A 21,597-nucleotide genomic window follows, 5' to 3' on the forward strand; every position below is an offset into this window, starting at 1 on the left:
TAAGCATTTGTTCCATTTTTACTTATTTTAAGGGGGTTTGCTTATTGGGACTGTTGTGTTTCTGTGGAACAGCATAATTAAGTCTAGTTTGGATAGACTTCAGTTCTGTAGGGGTTCTTTATTCTGTTCTGTGTGTTTCACTGTGTAATTTTGTGAATAAAGTTTTTGCCTGTTTTAAAACCTGCTAGTCAATCTAGCTAACTTACTCCGGGGAATTCACACTGTACACTTACTGAAACAAATTGCAAAGTTATGTCTGGGCTGCCTGCTTAAGAATGTTTTGAGTGGTGTGGCCTAGTCCATAACAGACTGGGGGCTCTTTGTGGGATTTTAAGCAGCGAGTGGTAGGTTGCTAGTGTCTTTATTTCAGGTGTTGGTTTGGTTGGGTAGACAAAGCTTGGTATAGTAATGGCTCTTTCGGTCGTCAAATGTTTTCTGGAAGTGGAGGCGGTGACTTTGGAAGGTTTGCAAAAGGTGGGTAAGACTTCTGCAGGAGTTAGCAGACCAGCTGGGATTGGACCTTCTTGCTTCTGTGAGGAAAGAGGAGATCATTACAGCAGTAGCTCAGCATTTAAACTTGCCGGAGAAACCATCAGAATCTGTAGAGATGGCAAGAATTTGATTGCAAATGAAGCAACTTGAGTTAAAGGCGAGAGAAAAGGGTGGCAGAAATTAAACAGTTTGAGTTACAGTTAAAGCTGGAGGAGAGGGAAAAAGAGAGCAGCAGAGGACAAAGAAAAAGAAAGAGCTTTTGAACTTCAAAAACTGATACTTAAAAAGAGAAGTTAACTTAAAAGGTTGGGATAAAGGCTGAAGGTAACCTTAGTGAGGAAGTAGTGCAAACTCATGTGGAAGAGCAGAGTGTGAACATGGCAAGTTTAGCAGCTGAAACGGCTGATGATTATGAGCTCGTCCAGAAAACTCGATTTGGCTTCCAGGATCAATTTCAGTCCATGAGGGACAGAAATTGGGCAAAGAGAAATCCTCACGTGGAAAGGGAAAGGTAGGTCTGAGGGAAGATCATAAGGATAACTTACCACAGGGTAAAAAAGAAACCGTTGAGGGAGACAAAGAAGTTAAAAAGCTCCAGTGTTTTCATTGTGATTTCATGTGGCCCACTTTATTACAGTGTTGATGGGCTAGGAGAAAGCCAGATGTAGGAAAACCAGATAAGCCTGGGAGTTTTGTTGGACTAGTAACAAAAAGCACAAGGGAAATTAGGCAACTGCCTCAGAGTGTACAAGATAATCAGAGATTGATTCAGGAGGGAGCACCAGATCTCCTTAAAAAATACACATGCAAGGGTAAAGTTTATTCACATAGGCCAGGAGTAGCAGGTAAAGAGGTTACATTATTAAGGGACACAGGGATACTCTCAGTCTCTAATGCTGGAGGATGAGGAGATGTGTACTCCTGAAGGACTATTGTCAGAAAAAAAATTCTTGTAACAGGAATTCATGGTGAGACATAAAGTGCTCAGTTATGTAGTGAGGCTAGAGAGTCCAGAGAGGAGTGGAGAATTTGTGGTAGGAGTACTGGACAAACTTGGTTAGAGTGGTGCTGGAAAAGCACAGCAGGTCAGGCAGCATCTGAGGAGCAGGAAAATTGACGTTTCGGACAAAAGCCCTTCATCAGGAATCAACAGGCTTTTGCCCGAAACGTTGATTTTCCTGTTCTTCAGATGCTATCTGACCTGCTGTGTTTTTCCAGCACCACTCTAATCTAGACTCTGGTTTCCAGCATCTGCAGTCCTTGTTTTTACCTGTACTGGACAAACTCTCAGCTCCAGGAATACAATTTGTCCTTGCAAATGATATAGCTGATTCACCGGTAGGTGTGCTGCCTACTCTAGTTGAGAAGCCAGGAATTTTCCCAGATTGTGTAGTCACAAGATCAGAGGCACAAGCTGAAGCAGGAGAGTTCAAAAGGCACAGATAAGGAAGCTGATATAGCTTTATCCAAGACTTTATTTTTTGATCAGTTAAGTGGGACAGAGCAGGAGCAAATAGGTAAAAATGCAAGTATCTTTAGCTCTGCTAAGCTGACTGAATTACAGCAGAAAGCTGAGAACTTCAAACAGTTGTATCAAAAGGCATGTACAGAGAAGGAAAGCGACTACATCCCTGTGTTATTACTTAACAAATGATGTCTTATTGAGGAAATGGAGACCATCACACATTCAAGGAGATGAGAAATGGGCAGACATTCATCAAATTGTTTTGCCAGTAGGATATAGAAAGGAGGTGCTGCGAGTGGCGCATGCGCTAACACTTGGAGGTCATTTAGGGGTGAGGAAAACACAGGCTAAAATACAAAGACATTTTTACTGGCCGGGACTACACAAGGACGTAATTGAATTTTGTCAGACATGTCATACATGTCAGCTAATTGGAAAACCACAGGCAGTAATAAAACCTGCACCTTTAATACCTATTCCAGCATTTGAGAAACCTTTCACAAGAGTCTTGATTGATTGTGTAAGTCCCCTACCTCAAACAAAAATGGGAGTAAGTATTTATTAACAGTACTGGGTGTGTTGACTAGATTTCTAGAAGCATTCCCATTATGCAACATGACAGCTAAAAGGGTTATAGAAGAATTACTTAATTTATTATAACTAGATATGGACTACCAATAGAGATCCAGTCAGATCAAGGATCAAACTTAACATCCAAACTATTCGAGGTGGTCATGGATAACTTGGGAATTAAGCAATTCAAATCCACTGTGTACCATTCAGAATTGCAGGGAGCACTAGAGAGATGGCACCAAACATTAAAACCATGTTGAGGGCTTATGGTCAGGAATATCCAGATGATTGGGATAAGGAGATTCCGTTTGTACTTTTTGCGATCAGAAATGCACCAAATGCATCGACCAAATTCTGTCCATTTTAATTAATTTTTGGGCATGAAGTAAGAGGGCCATTAAAATTGATTAAGGAGGAATTAATAAGTCAGAATTCAGAGACCACCTATTTGGGCTATGTGTCAAATTTTAGAGAACAATTAAATAGAGCTGGAAAGTTGGCAAGATAGCATTTAAAAGTGTCACATGATACAATGAAACAGGTGGATAAGAAATCACACATTCGCACTTTTGCAATTGGGGAATAAGGTATGGGTGTTACTTCCAGTAACAGATGAGCCTTTAAAAGCAAGATTTAGTGGACCTTTTCAAATCGAGAGGAAATTGAGTGAGGTGAACTACTTGATAAGGACTCCAGAACAGGAAGAAATCTGAGTATGTCATGTAAATATGCTCAAAAGGTATTTTGATAGGGAAGGAAAGCAAGAGGGCAAGGTGTTAATGATTACAGCACAGAAGGAATAACCAAGGTCAGAGGATTCTGAATTGGACATTCGTCCGATCAAATTGGACAGTGAGGAAGTTGTCAAAAATTGGGATAGGTTATTTAGTTACCTTGCACAAGAAAATTGAAATTACCTGAAAGAGTTATTACTATCATACAGGGAGGTATGTGGAAATAAAATGGTAAGTACTAACCTAATTATGCATGATGTAGATACAAGAGATGCTGCTCCAATTAAGCAACATCCTTATAGGTATGACCCTCTAAAGTTGGCACAGGTTCAGAAGGAGATAGAGAGCATCCTCCAGGATGGCAAAATCGAAGTGAGTTACATTGACTGGAGCTCACCTATAGTCATGGTGCCAAAGCCAGATGTTACCCAACAGTTAGGTGTGGACTATCACAAAGCCAACACTGTTACAAAGACTGATGTATGTCCAATTCCACGGTTGGAGGATTGTGTCAAAAAGGTGGGACAAGCAACTTTTATTTCTCAGTTGGACTCAGATGTCACTGGCAGGTACCTCAGTCAGAGAGAGAGCAAAGGCAGTTTAGGCTTTTGTAACACCAAATGGACTTTATTAGTTCTAAGTCATGCCATTTGGTATGAAAAAGTCTCTGAAATGTGGCTGGAGCATGACTAATAAGTTCATTGCCAGGTTATCCAATTGTGTTGTTTATATTGATGACCCTGGTGAGTTTTAGTCACTCATGGAAGGAACATTTACAACATTTATCAGACTTGTTCAATCGATTTTGGAAGGCAGACTTGGTGGTAAACCTAGCTAATCGTGAATCTGCCAAAGCCCAAGTCTCCTTCCTGGGTCATGTTATTGGACATGGACAAATGACCCCACAGGATGCGAAAATGAAAGTAATTGGGGAATTTCCCACACCGTCGATGAAAGAAGGAGTGCTAAATTTCCTGGGATTGAGTGGGTTTTACAGAGAGTTTGTGCCGAACTTTAGCAGTGTGGCTGCTCCACTCACCAAATTGTTAAAAAAGGGCAAGTAGTTTCAGTGGACAGTGGGCTGTCAAAAGGCATTTGACAGCCTAAAAACTGTATTAATCCCATATTAGCCACACTGGATTACACCGCCTTTCAAGGTAGCTATCGACGCCAGGGATGTGAGTATCGGTGCAGTGCTCCTGCAGGAGGATGACGAGGGAATAGGAAGTCCCATCAGGTATTTTTCCAGGAAGTTGAAAATTCATCAACAGAAATATTCATTGGTGGTGAAAGAGACTGAGCTTAGTGTTTAAATTACAAGCAGTGCATCGGAGACAATTTTATATACTGATCATAACCCATTGATATTTGTGGAAAAATTTAAGGACAAAAATGCCAGATTGTTTAGATGGAGTAGTTGCAGCCATTCAATTTGACAATTGTGCATGTGGCAGGTCACGAAAAAGTGATTGCCGATGCATTATTGAGACTCGAATGAGATATGGAGATGTTACGTGATGTATGCCACTGCCTGAATTCACGCGATTGTGCATGCTTGCATGTGTATAGTTAGTGTAGTGTGTATGTGTGTTTTAGGCTACTAACCAGTTTGTTTTTGAAGGTTTTGATATGGTTCTTTTTTTAAAAAGGGGGCGGGGACAGAAAGAGGTGTCACAAAGCTGGTCCCTTTTTTCCTAAAAGCGGCTGCCTTTCTCAAGGATATTGTCTCCTTGGGTTTTTTTTCAGAGGGGTCATAAAACTCTCCTGGCTCAGAGGTGGCTAGTTTAGTACAGAGATGAAAAAGGATTTTGACAGGCCTTTTTGTTTATATGTAAACAGATGAGACTTCAGGCCAAAGTGGTCATGTTTTAGAAGTGACCTGTACAAGGGGAGGTGTCAGCTCTCTAGCTGAGTTGTTCAGTCCAGAACTAGTTGTGTGAAAACAAGTTCTCTCTCTCTCTTTCTGCTCTTCTAACTTCAACCTGTAAGCATTTGTTCCATTCTTACTGTTTTGGGACTATTGTGTATATGCAAAACATAATTAAGTCGAGTTTGGATAGACTGAGTTCTGTAGGGGTTCTTTGTCCTGTTCTTTGTGAATAAATTTGTCTGTTTTAAAACCTGGTAGTCAACCTAGCTAACTTCAGAGAATTTTCACTGTACGCTTATTGAAACAAATTGCAACATTATGGTCTCGGCTGGCTGATTAAGAATGTTTTGAGTGGTGTGGCCTAGTCCATAACATGTTCTGATACTGTCAGCTTTATTCCTTCATAACCTGGCTGCCAAATTCCCCTCTCAAATATATAATTTTCTTTTAAAAATTGACTGCAAAAAATGTAAGTAGCTAAGATTACATTCCCTACAGTCTGGAAACAGGCCATTTGGCCCAACCAGTCCACACCGACCTTCTGACCCATTTCCCTCTTGACTAATGCACCTAACACTATGGGCAATTTAGCATGGCCAATTCACCTGACCTGCACATCTTTGGACTGTGGGAGGAAACCTGAGCACCCAGAGGAAACCCACACAGACACTGGGAGAATGTGCAAACTCCCCACAGACAGTCGCCCGATGTTGGAATCGAACCTGGGTCCCTGGTGCTATGAGGCTTCAGTGCTAACCACTGAGCCACCATGCCACCCCCTGCTGACCTTTTGTGAAAGTTCTGTGGCATTTTCCATTTGCTGTGAAACAAAATTTGTTCAAAACCCACATGGCTAAAAATGTGAATGCCTGCATGAGATGACCAAAACAGAACAATTATTTAAAATTAGATCTTTATTCCAATAAATATCTAGCAGCTTGATCGTTCAATAAAATAAAATGGTTATTCGTTCAATATAGAGAATTTTCTTTAACAATTAACAAAGTTATAATTAACATGAATATCTAATTTACAATGGTTTGCTGCTTAAGCTTAAGATGAATTACTCGTTCGCTGATTCATATTTTGCATCAATGTCACATTTATGTAAACAGAAATGATTCAAGCCTTTTTTGAACTGGGCCTGAACTAATTCCTCAATTCAGAAAGACAAGTAAAATCATCTAGTTGCAACCAAAACATGTAGTTATCAATTTTCCAGTTAGTGATCATTTATTAAATTAAAATTTAATTGGGTTTCAAATGAAAAAAAACAGCTTTGAAAAATGTAAGTATTCCACTGTGTAGAGTGGTACTTCAGATCATGAGTCTGTACAAAGTATTATTTCTCATTAGAGTCTTTGATCTCTACTTGAAGTTCCTGTCAATCCACTGGGAATATATCTTAAATAGGAAGAATGTCAGTAAATTTGTTTATAAAAAAACTTTGCTAAATCTTTGTCGAAGCAAGCAAAGCTCAAGTGGCAGAAGCTGCTTCAGAATACAATGGATTTATTTTTCCAAATTCCCAAATGTATGACTAACAACCTGGGTTTTCTACTTAACAGCTCACATTCATGGACTGAAGTGTACACAGTGTAGAACAATATACTGGTTGAATCTATATTCAATATTAGTGACGTTAGTCTGTTCTATATCAATCACCATTACCCATTTCAAAACTTATGCTTTAAAAAAAACCCAGGTAGCAACTACTGTAGGATAATTACGTACTCTCCATCTCTACAGATTTTACATAAATATTCAAAAAGTAAATAGGTTGATATTTTTAATCCAATTGGAGATTCTCCAGTCCACTTGCATAAAAAAAAAGTTATTTAGACATTTACTTCAAATTCTAGTCTAAGCAAAGGAATTTGGTCAGAAATTGCAACTCCGTTTCAAAACTTACTAACTTTGGTTGGAATAAAGTTGGAAGAATAATTTAACTTTATGTTTTTTAAGAAAAGTCAAAATAGACATTAAGACCCATTTAATAATGGTCAACTGGCAGGCTGCTTTGGAGCACAGTTGGAACTGGAGTTTCCTTTCATAAGGAAAATTATGAACTACTTTATTTTAAATAACATGGATTCAATCGGTTCATGGTCACATTTTTGATTTTTTTGATTTCCAGAATTGTTCAAACAATTAGGTTAAAGTTTTCAAATTCCTGGAATGAGCCAGTGTTCTTAACCACTACTAAAAGGAAAAAAGTTGAAGCTGTTCATCCTACACTGATCAGAAGAAAACTTAAAGGAACATTACTTTATACAGCACCTACGAAGAGAATGCTGTTTGATTGGGCCATCATTAACATGGAGATGTAGCAGTGAACTGTTAACCTTAATTCTCAGACCAGGCAGGTAAACTCTGATTAGTCAGGATGTTGCCATGGGTTGCAACCGAAATTGGCTGTCTCCAGGACTTCCTGTTTTGGAAAAGAAATGGTACATGTATGTAAAAATCTCCTTTGCTTAAATAAAGCATCTCCTTTGCTTAAATATCTGTGCACTTACAGATATAGCTTCTAGCAGGCATAAACACATCACACTGCAGGCCCTGCTGATCTTAAATTGGATGCCAGTGTAACCATTAGCAGAGACCGTATTCATTGATGTGATTTCCAATAGCAGGATGACATCTAATGGTGGATGTTCTTTTCTGAGGCTTGCACACATTGGCTGGTTAGCATGATTCTGATCAGTCAAGCTCACACAGTGTGATTGAAGCTATATACATAAACATAAAAGACCCTATTTGTGTAAGCAAAAGGAATCTCCGACATTGGCCATCAACAAAACCCTTTAGTTTGGAAAGAGGTGCAGTTGCTGTTGTGACCCCATGGCACCACACTGACCAGATCAGTTTACTTGCCTGACTTGAGACTGAAGATGGACAGTTAAATGTTCTTGGTGCATCTCCATGTCAATGACAGATCGGTCTGTCAGCACCCTCTTATGTTGTATAAAATGGTGTCCCTTTGTTTACATCTGTTTCTTCTGTCCTAGTTCTGATAAATGCAAGACAGAAAGTTTCAACTTCTTGGCTCCTTTTAACTTGTGTTCTTTGAACTCCTAGCCTCTGGATTACTAGTCCAGTGACAATCATTATACTGCTATATCCCTGTGGCTAACACATCACTGGATTAGAAAAATCAAGAAAGGCTTGTAAATGAAGTGGTTACAAAGTCTGTTGGACCATCTCAAAAGGGATATCTGATCATTAATTTAGTGACATTTCAACAGCAAGATTTCTTCAGTTTTCTATAACTTTGGTTAGAAAAGGTTTCCTGAGGAAACACTTCTGTTTTTGTCATTATTGCACAGTGAGGAGAGGAAATCCTCCTGCAGTTACAAAGTCAGAGTTAAATGAAACAGAAGAAAACTTCTTGCTGAATTATGAACAATTGACAGACAGTAACATGAGAAACATCATCTGAATGTGTCTGTTTCTCCCCTCATTTTGAAGAACAGGTTAAGCCAACAGTATAACACTCATACTCGAAGTTGACACTAACTTTTAAACAATGTAATTGTGACCAAGCTATATTTACTACTATCTAGTAGAAATGCTTTTTTAATTCATGAGGATGTGCACATCACTGATTGAGCCAGCATTTACTGCCCTTCCCTCATTGGGCTTCAATCTGAGTAGCTTACTTGGACCATTTCAGTGGGCAGTTCAGACATCTCTAATACCGTGGGTCTGGAGTCACATGTGGGCCAGTCCAGGTAAGGAAGAAAGATTTCCTTCCTTTGAAAACGTGAACTAGATGGGGTTCCGCTCCCCCCCACAATCAATACTAGTTCCATGTTCACTATGAGGCCAGTGGAATCCAGGATGTTTTTACATTAGTAAACCAGTTGAGTTTAAGACAATCAGTAATGGTGAGATTCAAACCCATGGCCCCAGAACATTAACCCAGGGCTCTTGATTACCAGTCCATTGATACTACCACTGTCTCCCCAAAACTTTGATGTACATCAATTCAGCATTAAGATAGTTGGTTCTTAAATCGGAAGTTTTTATCGGTTATTCACAAAATGCATTAAAATATTCAAGGTTGTACACTCAACCCAAAATAGTATCGCTCCCTTCTTCATATGGTCTGTTCTACCAAGTAATACTATTACTAGAACAAATAATGAAAATCAGAACTGAAGAGGCAATTTAAAAAATGATTTTCTGACCGTTTTAATTAGTGATTTCTTTAAACTTACTTTATTTTGCCAAGTTTAAAACTGGAAAGAAAAGTGGGTAAACCATTAAGTGTGTTTGGTTAAGTTGTACGGCTGCAGCCATTGTGATACTTCTCAAAAGACAGGCATTCTGTCAGATGATGGGGTCTAGCAGACTACTTCAATTGTCAAATCCAACACTGTTGTTGGGCAACCTCCACAAACACATAGACACTGGTTAGGAGTGAGTGAAGCAGGCATCTTGGCTATTTCCTTATCTCTAGCTATTTCTTCATCTCTAGCCCCTGAGGAAAGAAACCAAGTGCATCAAGTCTAGCACCTTCCTCCCTGATTCCTGGCCCAAAATGGTCAATGTGTCAGTTTGAGTGATATGAAGTATAACTAGGTCCGAAGGCGTTAATGAGGGGCAAGATGTCATAGAAAGGGGTGGTGCTAGAAAAGCACAGCAGGTCAGGTAGCATCCAAGGAGCAGGAGAGCCAGGGCTTATGCCCGGAACATTGACTCTCCTGGGTCTAACCACACCAGACAATGCAAATACAATCCAAATCCCTGGGGGAAATTTACTTTGAACTATTATTTGCCAGCTGGGCAAATTAGACCCTTTAGACAATTAAAAACATAAATAACTGATTAAATATTTCACAAAATTAATATTTTCTATCTCACTATTTGTTAAAAAAGACCTAGTGGAGAAAACTGACATGACACTTTGATAAAATAACAATTCACTGAGTTAGAAGTGGACAGTCTACCAACATCCAGCAGTTCTAGTCAAACATTAATTGTTATCCTTTCTACATCAATGCATCTTGGGAATCAGTTGTTTAAATTGCTCCCTGTGTGAAATGTTGCTCACATCAGTTGTCTAGTTTCCACTGCTGTGATCTGGAACCGTCACAAATTGCCATAGCAACATATCCTTTGGGATTATCTGGATCGATCACCTTCAGGCATTGTCCAGCTGATATCTGATACAAAGAATTATTTGCCTATAAAAACATGAAACAGCGATTAGAAAGAGACAAAAGTTATTAAGATCGGGCATCTGATCTGCAGCACCCTGAAAGCATTCACTAATTCCTGCTATGGTAATAGCTTGAAATTCATACCTATTATTATAAATAGTAACATGTTCCTGCAAAATTATTGTACTCTTAAAGAACTTCAACACACATTAATTATACCGGTAATAATGAAATTTGCTAAACACAAATTGGGCCTGAGGAAACACTAGACATTATGATAAAAGGGTGTTGAATCAAGGCTTTAAAGCAGGCAAGTTCAAACTGGACATTGGAATTCCGTTCCTAAATCTGAGTGTGGAATCTAGAACACCTTTTAATTGATGGGTGAAGGAACACGAAGGAACAGATAGTTGTGGGATGACTGACTTTTCTTTTGGAGGGGTGGGGTTGAGAGGCAACATAATAGTTAAGGGCAAACATACAGAGGGATAAAGCAGTGAAGTAGGAGAGAATGTCAATGGAAGTGAGGAGATTAGCATTCAATGTACATTATTGAGCACTGGAATAATGTTCAGTGAAATATTGTGCAAAACAGCTAATGGACCACTGGGTTTTGAATAAGCGGATGTTTAGGAAAGATGTAGGATGGGAAGCAGATCATATGAATACTCGAATGAACAGTCCACATTACAGAAACTGTGCAGGTTTTGAGACAGATGGTGCAATAGAACTAACAGTCAATGTGGGTACAGAACTTGACTCCACATGTTAAGTTGACGTCATCGAGGAAAGACATGGGGGTCAGGAGTCTGGAAGTTGCAGCAGGAGTGGGCAGGAAGAGAAATACTTGCTGTAACTGCTCCAGCTACAACTGAAATTAGGATGATGCAGTCATCTGAATTACAAAGGCCACAATGTGATTTTTCTGACTTTGAACCAAAACAACTCTAAATGAATCAACATTTTGTTTGTCGAAATTAAAAAGATAACATTGCCAGAAGCACAGGCACCAACTTGGGAGGCAATCATATATCAGAAACATAAACTGGAGCTGGAGTAAGCTATTTGACGCTGCTCCACCATTCAATAATAAGAATAGTTCTTCTACCACAGTGTCGCCATCCTGTATTATATTCATATCCTCTGATTTGAATCCGCACAAAGACAGAACATCCACAGCTCTCTCTGGGATAGATAATTCCAAAGATTCACAATCTTGCAAGTAAAACATTATCTCACAAGTGTCTGATCCTTGTACCGTGACTCCATGTTTCTAAATTCCCTAGCTTAGAGAATATTTTCTTTGCTCCTAGTCCTGTCAAGTTCCAGAAGAATCTTGATTCGGAGATGCCGGTGTTGGACTGGGGTGTACAAAGTTAAAAATCACACACTTACCAGGTTATAGTCCAACAGGTTTAATTGGAAGCACGCTAGCTTTCAGAGCGACGCTGAAGGAGCGTCGCTCTGAAAGCTAGTGTGCTTCCAATTAAACCTGTTGGACTATAACCTGGTGTTGTGTGATTTTTAACAGAAGAATCTTGTGTGTTTCAATTTAATCTTTTCTCAGTGTTAATACACTGCACAGAATATATGTCTATTCAGTCTCTCTTCACAACACAATCCTACTATCCCAGGAACCAGCCTAGTGAGTTAGCTTTGCTGCATTCCCTCTAATGCAGTGCTTTCCAAATTCCGTCACCAATGTGACCCCAATTTACAGTTCGAAACGAATGGGACTCCAGACACTAACAAAAGCAGTAATAAAGCAATTCAGTACACAATCATTAAACTTTGTGCATTAGAGATCAACATATAACACATCCTAGAGATCAACATATAACACAACTTGAATATAAAGTCTTTACAAAAATATTTCATTCATGTGTAGGTGTAAATCAAGCTTTCCATTTTTCCCATGACAGAAGACCCAAAAGGTCCCTTCCTCCCTGATTCCTGGCCCAAAATGGTCAATGTGTCAGTTTGAGTGATATGAAGTATAACTAGGTCCGAAGGCGTTAATGAGGGGCAAGATGTCATAGAAAGACTATTCATGCAATCATGGAGGAAGAGAGGACTGCAGATGCTAGAGAGTCAGAGTCGAAAAGGGTGGCGTTAGAAAAGCACAGCAGGTCAGGTAGCATCCAAGGAGCAGGAGAGCCAGGGCTTATGCCCGGAACATCGACTCTCCTAGTTCTCAGATGCTGCCTGACCTCCTCTCCTTTTCCAGTACCACCCTTTTCAACTCTATCAATGAAATCATCCACAATGAGGTTTTGCAAGTGACCCGACAGCAGAGAGGAAAATGCAAGATCAGGCAGTGAATGCCCAGCCCACACTCCACTGACTTTCAGGCACTCTCAGTAAATGAACACTGCGAGTGGGTCTTGGCAGGACTTACATAATACATGGGTTGTGAGGTGTCACAAAACAGGATTGGGCTTCAACAAGTCTTTCAGGGACTGTAGAAACCAAGTACGTGCAGCCTTATTCAACAGGAATTCAAGCCTAGAATGGCAACAGTAAAGCAGATGAGTAATGAAGGGAGAAAGTAAAATGAATGTTTTCCCTTAAATTATAAATGTATCTTACTACAAATGAGCACAAGGCAATTCATTTTTTTTTAATAGAAAAACCCTCCAAATGAAACATTTTAAAACAAAGATGGAGGAGAGGAAAATTTCTCTCAAATTTTCCATTCTAGAACTAGCCTGACAATATTCCAGGTTGGCTCCTCCTCTGACTTATGACTGTATTAAGTCTCTCCTACTGATAAGTATATCCCTTAACTATAAACTAGAATGAGTGGAAGTCAGACTACTATCTCGCTAAAATATCTGAAGAGTCTTGCACCATGGAAAAATCAAAGTGCATTTTTGTAGGTTTGAAAGATCATGTTGCTTTTCAAAGCAGAGATATTTTTTGCTTGAGATTGAGCAGCACCAGCTATCTCTGAATTAATAAAAAGCTGTCCAGCAAGAACCCTGGGATTGGAACAATTATTGCTTTACACACCAGTGTCGACATTGCTAAAAATGAAAAGGAATAGAAAGTATCTAAAATGAAAGAACTGTGAAAGACAATGTGGTCCATCTATGTGATCTAGGCTTTTTATCTTTGCAATTTTCTTTTCCCTGTCAGTACTTTTCCCACATACAATACGTCAAACCATCTACTTTTTGTGTGTCCCAATCACATGTATTTGAGATTGTAAAGGATATAGTTTAAATTGCAAAGCAATAGATTAGTTATCTTTTCTTTTTCTGCCATTTATTAATTATATTTATTGCAATCACAATTACCTTACTTCCAATCAATGAAGAAATTTGAGAAAATTGCTTTGGTCCTGAATAGCTGTCAATCAAGCAAATTGGTCACCTTGGTAGTCTAATTAGGTATTTGGACATTTGTGACTGTGGGCTCAATTATCGGCATCCTCATTCCCTTTGTGTCAGAACCATTAGTATGAACCTATGTACCTTCAATTTGTGACATGGTAAGTTTCCAGATGGATCACTATTGTTTCTTTTATATATCTGGCCATTGGGGTACCTGGACTGATTAGAGATATGGGCCAAATACTGACAAACTAGATTAATTTAGGATATCTGGTTGGCATGGATGAAGCGATTGTCATAGAGACGTACAGCATGGAAACAAAGTCAGCACAGTGCAGACTAGAGTTGTGCAATGTGACTATGCAGAATCTCCAACGCAGCAGAATTTGTGAAACTTGTTCGGGAAATCCAAGATTCCAATGGCAATTCCCTTGGAACTCCAGATCTAGATCCCTTTTTAAAAAAAATCCATCAAATGCAGTCCATTCAGAGGGTTCCACTTCAGATGTTATTGAGCAAAAAAACTTAACCAATTAAAATCCTAGTCTTTCAACTAACTATTGAGATGACACCTTTCATCTCTTGGCCACTAGTATTCTCTTGCTTCTCCAGAAGCATTGTTCAAACAAAGGTTCAGCAAAACAGCTTATGTAATAGATCTACATCAGATTTTACAGACAGACACCTCATGAGTTGTTCCACTTTGTCTCCCTTGGCTTCAAATCAACACTTATTAGCAATAGTACACAAGCTGGAAACAGTGGGAATCAAAAACACTGTGCCATTGCCCAGTTAGTTCAGTTACACTTTCTGTCAATAAGCAAGAAACAAGCCACTGCACAGAAATACTGGTAAAATGTGACAGACTTTCCAACTGGAAAATAACATACCCCCAGAGTCCAATGTTGTGACCCTCCACTACCATGGCATTTCATAAGACGAGGAGAGTCTGACGAATGGGTCTCAGACATATCCAAACAAAGTAGGTTGGCCAGAATAAGGTCATGTTCTTCATTGTATACCCAAACCTTTAAGAACCATCAAGAAAGATTGATAGAAAAACAAAGACACAACATCTCTATAAATTATAAAGCAGGATTTTAACAATGGGTACAGACCCAACATACCTAAAGTCATCTCATAAGACTATCTGAGAATCACCCTAATGAACCTTTTCTGGACGGATTCCAATGCTGGTATATTTTTCCTTAGATAAGGAAACAAACTGTTCACAGTACTCCAGCCTTGGTCTGACTACTGCCAAGTATAGTTTCAGCAAGACTTGCCTATTTTTATATACCATTCCCTTTGAAGTAAATAGGCAAATGGAATGTTGTCCTTATTTGCTGAATTTATATACTACCTTGTGATTTATGCACAAGGATTCCCAAATCCCTCTGCTATAGTTTTCCCCAATATCTCCCCAGTTGTATAATATCCTCTTCCTTCATTCTGCCAAAGTAAAGAACTTCACATTTTCCCATATTATATTCCATATGCCAATTTTCTGCCCACTCATTTAACCTGTCTGTATCCCTCTGTAGACCTATTTGTATCATTTGCAAACTTTGATATTGTACACTCACTTTCCTACGTTATTAATTATGACATGAAGACAGACATAAATCCAATTAGGAGAAAGTGAGGACTGCAGATGCTGGAGATCAGAGCTTAAAAATGTGTTGCTGGAAAAGCGCAGCAGGTCAGGCAGCATCAAAGGAACAGGAGAATCGATGTTTCGGACATAAGCCTTTCTTCTTATAAAAGGTAGGGAGGAGGGACTTGGGGGAGGGGCGTTGGGAATACGATAGGTGGAAGGAGGTAAAGGTGAGGGTGATAGGCCAGAGAGGGAGTCGGGAAGAAAATTGCAGGTCAAGGCGGTGCTGAGTCTGAGGGTTAGGACTGAGAAAAGGTGGGGGGGAGGGGAAATCTGCATTCATCCCTTGTGGTTGGAGGGTTCCTAGGCGGAAGATGAGGGTTCCTTGGCGGAGTGGGAGGGGGAGTTAAAGTGTTCAGCCACGGGGCGGTTGGGTTGGTTGGTGCGGGTGTCCCAGAGGTGTTCTCTGAAATGTTCCGCAAGTAGGCGGCCTGTCTCCCCAATGTATAGGAGGCCACGCCGACAGATTCGCTGCCTCTGCGGGGTCCACAACCACCCGGAACAACACTGTTTCTGCATTCGCCGCAATTTCCCCCCTGACGTGGTTGACGATGCTCTCTACTGCATCTCCTCCACTTCCCGCTCCTCCGCCCTTGAACCCCGCCCCGCCAATCGCCACCAGGACAGAACCCCACTGGTCCTCACCTACCACCCAACCAACCTCCAGATACATCGTATCATCCTTCGTCATTTCCGCCACCTCCAAACAGACCCCACCACCAAGGATATATTTCCCTCCCCTCCCCTATCAGCATTCCGGAAAGACCACTCCCTCGTCAGATCCACACCCCCCACCAACCCAACCTCCACTCCCGACACCTTCCCCTGCAACCGCAAGAAATGCAAAACTTGCGCCCACACCTCCCCTTTCACTTCCCTCCAAGGCCCCAAGGGATCCTTCCATATCCGTCACAAATTCACCTGCACCTCCACACACATCATTTACTGCATCCGCTGCACCCGATGTGGCCTCCTATACATTGGGGAGACAGGCCACCTACTTGCGGAACATTTCAGAGAACACCTCTGGGACACCCGCACCAACCATCCCAACCGCCCCGTGGCTGAACACTTTAACTCCCCCTCCCACTCTGCCAAGGACATGCATGGCCTCCTCCATTGCCAGACCATGGCAACACGACGCCTGGAGGAAGAGTGCCTCATCTTCCACCTAGGAACCCTCCAACCACAAGGGATGAATGCAGATTTCTCCAGCTTTCTCATTTCCCCTCCCCTCACCTTTTCTCAGTCCCAACCCTCAGACTCAGCACCGCCTTCTTGACCTGCAATCTTCTTCCCGGCCTCTCCGCCCCCGCCCCCACCCCCTCGCCGGCCTATCGCCCTCACCTTAACCTCCTTCCACCTATCGTATTCCCAACGCCCCTCCCCCAAGTCCCTCCTCCCTACCTTTTATCTTAGCCTGCTTGGCACACCCTCCTCATTCCTGAAGAAGGGCTTATGCCCGAAATGTCGATTCTCCTGTTCCTTTGATACTGCCTGACCTGCTGCGCTTTTCCAGCGACACATTTTTAAGCATAAATCCAATCAGCCTTTCTATCCCTGTATTTGCAACACTGTCATTTAAAACTTTCAATAACCCTAATGGTTCCGTCCCAGACTTTGAATAACTGATACCAGACATCAGGGTTATAGCTTAAATAAAAAGATTTAGCAATTTGTTAATAATGCAGTAGATTTGCCAGAGCAAAGTTAAGCAACAAGGTAATATACTTAACCCCTAGATTTATATCTTGCAGTCGTCTTCAATTCTCGACAGAGAAATAGACACAGTTAAGGAATAAATCAAAAGAAATAAATGAGACGTACTGATGTAGACTCCATGACCCTTATCTTTTCAGGCATATGGGACTGTGTCTTGCTTGGTTTCCTGAAGACACCAATGTATGTAAACACTTGCCAGTAGATTCTGAGGAATATTCACTTTTCACTGAGATCCTGTTGTTCGAACTTTCAAGAAGTTGATAATGGGAGGCTAACCAAGAAGCAATCAAACTTCAAACATGTAGCTTTTGAAGGCACAATGCTCTGGCCCAATATAGTCCAAAAAAAAGTTCAAGCTTTGGGTTTTTTTTAAACTGGCTGTATCCCTATAAGGCCCAGTTAACATTCAATATCTGTCATCTGTTTGAACATTAGATTCCTCTGGAGTCAAAAAGCACTTTTAACAAAAATCAACCTGCAATTAAACATTCAGGCCTGGCCTCAAACAGGTCAGAAACTGTTCTTTTAAAATAAAAAACAAACTGCTTCACAGTTCCAATGTCATCTTCAGTTTTCAGCTCACAGTTCATTGCTCCAAACCAAAAAAAGTCTCAACAGTATATTGTAAATTATTGAGGGCCCAGCACTGATCCCTGTGAAACTCCAATAGTTAAAGGTTGTCTTCATAAAAATGCCCTCCTTATCCCAACTCTTGTCTTATTTCCATGCTAATATCTCAAACACCACGGGCTTTTATCTTTTTAAGTGATGTAACATGTGACACTTACCAAATGTTTCTGAAAACCTAAATTGCATAATTGTAATAAATTGTAAAATTCTATCCACTGTTTCCTCTTTTCTATCCTGCTTGTTATCTCCTCAAAAACATTCTTAGAAATTTGCCAGGTTTGACTTTCTCTTTTGATTCTGTTTAATCATATGTATTCTAAATGGTCTGCCATTACATTCTTTATAATAGACATTTCCAAATAAGACTTCATTCATTCGCAGGATGAGAATTTATTGCCCATTCTAATTGCCCAGAGTACAGTTAAGAGTTAACCACATTGCTGTGCACCTAGAGTCCCATTGTAAGCCAAACCAGTTAAGGATAACACTTGTCTTCCCTAAAGGCTGTAGTTATCCGGATGGGTTTTTCTGACAATTGACAATGAAGTCATGGTCATCACTAGACTCTTCAATCCAGATTTTGTTTTTTTGAATTCAAATTCCACCATCTGCTGTGGTCGGATTCAAACCTAGGTCCCCTGAACATTACCCGAGTCCCTGGATTAACAGTGCAGCAATACGAGGCCATCACCTACCCATCTTAAGCTAACTGACCTTCGCTTCCTTTTTGGAAATCTTTCCTTTTTAAATAAAGTCTAGGATTTTTCCAAGAATCCCTGAATTTTGGATGATGACTACCAATGCATCTGCAATCTCCAGTTCTTTTAATGTCCTGGAATGTATTCTCAGGACCATAACACATTGATCTTCAGGCCCATTTTACCCCTGCATTTTCAGTGATATTTATTGTATTTATTCCCTCTTCTACTGCCCACTGATTTAGTAAGTTTTGAATATCATAAGGTGTTTTCCAGTGTGAATACTAATGTAAAATATTCATTCAACACCTCTAATTTTCTGATGCACTATTATTTCCCCTGCCTTATTTTCTTAGGGACCAATGCTGACTTTGACCTCTCTCTTCATTTTTATATCTTTAAAGAGCTTCTTGCTGTCCTTCTTGATATTAATTGCAATTTTACCCTCCAAGTTTATCTGCTCCCTCTTTATTTTATTTGCTGTCTTTTAAGATGTTCCAATTTTCTGGCTTACCACTAATCATTACCATGCCGAAATAAAAGCAATTTGATGTTATCCATAATCACAACATTTCTGACACGTTCCCATTACTTCTTTAAAAATCCTACCATCGAGTTATTGTTCGAGGACCTATACACCACTCTAAGTAACCTCTTCAATTTTTCAGTTTAGGACACCACTTCTAAATCCTGGTTTCCTAAACTTAGATCATTCTTTTCCATTAGGTATTACCATGATCAATTAACAAAGTCGTATCTCCATCTTTTCCCAGCATCTTGTTCTTCCAAAACATCATTTACCCTTTAATATTCAGTGTTTAATTCATGTCATTCTGCAGCCATGTCTCTGCAATTGTTATCATTTCATCATACTCATTGCAGTTGCCTTTAGGTTTCTGGATCAGTGGTGCTGGAAGAGCACAGCAATTCAGGCAGCATCCGACGAGCTGCTCGTCGGATGCTGCCTGAATTGCTGTGCTCTTCCAGCACCACTGATCCAGAATCTGGTTTCCAGCATCTGCAGTCATTGTTTTTACCTCTTAGGTTTCTGGAGACAGTTTGGGATTTGCTTTGCTGACAGCAATGCAAAAGTGACTTTTACCAGCATAAAAGTCCAAAAAATGACAAATTTAACTCTACAATAAATTTATCCATCCCATTACAATCAAACCAACCAAACTAATGGAGGAAACAATGGTTCATATCACTTTTGTAAGTAGAAGCAAAAACACCATGTCTTCCTGCAATATAAATCCTGTCAAAGTGTGTATCATAGTTTAACATTGCTTTAACTCCGAGTGAACAGCTGAACCTCCCCAATGGCCAAATGTTTTCAAATTAAATTTCAAGTCACGTGGGGTGGGAAGACGGTACTTCCAGGTTGCTGTCCTGGTGTTAACGTAATTAGGATTACAGGTTGACTTTAACAAAAAGGTTTGGACATTGAACTTGGAGCAAATTTCATCCTGAAGTTAGAGTTCAAAAAAACTCATGTGAACCAAGACTAATCCACCTTCACGGTAGGTTACTAGCGAAATAAACCTTAGAACAGCTGCTCACCTGATTTGAATCCGTCCAATCACATTCTTTAACAACCACTATCCCTCCTTTTTGATCAGGATATTTTTGGGCAACCAGGCATTTGCTGGTTTGTAAATTGTACAGCTGCAGACACACAAAACAACAAATATATTATTTCCACATTTAAGGTTTCTGCAATGTAAAGCAAGAACTCATAGACAATCTAATTTGGATTGAAGTGCAGCCTATATCCAAGTAAACACTGCAATTCCTAAATGACGTATCTACTTAGAAAAGATAACTACTCCCCTATAATCTGGATTTTATACCTCATTTTGTTATTTTATATACTGCAACATCTCCAGAGTGGAATGCTTGGGGCCATTTCTACATAACCAAGCAACATTAGGAGGTCTAACCACAGTGAGAAAATTGGAAAATAGCATGAATTTAAACATTCAGTCAAAGCATAATACACATGATGAATGATATAAAATTTCTTCTAGTTATCCAAATAATATGTCAGCAGTGTTTGCATTTCCAAAATATTTAACTAAATTATTCCAAGAGATACTTGGGTCTAAAGATATCTGAAGTTTCTGAATTAAAGCGGTTACAAAGAATCACACTTTAAAAGAAAACATATGACGTCCATATTATTCCCCCAAACCAATCTCCCACCTTGTCATACATCTTTCATGAAAAGAGACCAATTACTTGACTTTCTCCACTCCTACAATGACATGAAAATGTGTCAGAAAAAGTACATCATTAAAAGGAATGTAATTTTTAATTAAGGGCCTGATGGGCCGTATATCAGTTTTGATAAACACCTCCAAGACACGAAGAAAAATAACGTCTTATTTCTGCATTCTTTTAGACAAGGTCACGGACTGCAATAACTGTTTGCTCTGGGGACTTGAACTGTATTAGCAGCGTCATTTTGAACAACAGTTAATGAAATTCATCTGTGGGCAGAAAAATATTGAAACAATGGTAGCAAATTATTTTGGTCATCGCAATGTAAAGACTTAAAACACCATGTTTCACAGGATCTCAATCTTCAAAAGGGTTAGGTTCAATAGGCAAACATTGAATTAGGTGATGTATAAATTTGGTATCTTCGTAGACGTAAATCAACAAGTTCCCTTGGGACCCTGACAGTGATGCCAACTATTTAACTTCTTAACCTGAAGTTTTTCCTGACAACAGTGTAAATTTAAGTGTTATTGGAATATGGTGTTCATCTCTAGTCAGGCGCTCCCCGAAGTTCTACCAATTTAGCTTGTTCATTTTTTTTTCCTTTACCAGTCTGTGTCTCCTCGAAGCTACTGCTACCTTCTTCAATGTTTACTATAATTCCAAGTTTTGTTTTGGCTGTGAACTTCAAATGTACGCCCAAGATAAAGTCATTAAATATGCGAAAAACAGCGAGTTCTGGTATGCTTGGGGACACATGGCCCAAAGAGTTGAATTTTGCATCATGTTATGAATGTTTTAATGGTTAGCTTGGGCATATCTCCAGAAGCTAACTGTACATAAATAAACCATGTAGAATGTTGATTGAATGTATTCATATGGCTTCTAACTGAAAGCACCACAGGCATCAGCAAACAAACTGTCATAGCAAGTGTCTGGCCAGAAAGAAAATTCCTTTTGTTTTTAGTCAGCAACATGATTGGATGTCTCTAGCTATACATCACTTCCAGACTTGATTAAACCCGCTGCAACA

General features: G+C 39.8%; 1 protein-coding gene across 3 annotated transcripts in view; it reads right to left on the reverse strand.

Annotated features, from left to right (window-relative positions):
* Positions 1–6,030: 6,030 nt before the first annotated feature.
* Positions 6,031–21,597, reverse strand: part of LOC122553801 (polypeptide N-acetylgalactosaminyltransferase 11-like) — a 35,361-nt gene continuing 19,794 nt past the window's right edge. For 2 of the 3 annotated variants that reach the window (XM_087990084.1, XM_087990085.1), the window contains exons 10-12: positions 19,905–20,009; positions 14,528–14,665; positions 6,031–10,326 (exon numbers count right to left, since the gene is read on the reverse strand). In XM_087990084.1, the coding sequence (XP_087846210.1) occupies positions 10,195–10,326; positions 14,528–14,665; positions 19,905–20,009 (375 nt within the window). In that variant the 3' untranslated portion in view covers positions 6,031–10,194. The remainder of the gene's footprint in view (positions 10,327–14,527; positions 14,666–19,904; positions 20,010–21,597) is intronic. The other variant, XM_043698144.2, reaches the window with a different exon arrangement.

The sequence above is a fragment of the Chiloscyllium plagiosum genome, unplaced genomic scaffold (assembly GCF_037043375.1).
Source record: "Chiloscyllium plagiosum isolate Xiang-an unplaced genomic scaffold, Cpla_swu_hap1 HiC_scaffold_8, whole genome shotgun sequence".
Classification (NCBI taxonomy): Eukaryota; Metazoa; Chordata; class Chondrichthyes; order Orectolobiformes; family Hemiscylliidae; genus Chiloscyllium; species Chiloscyllium plagiosum.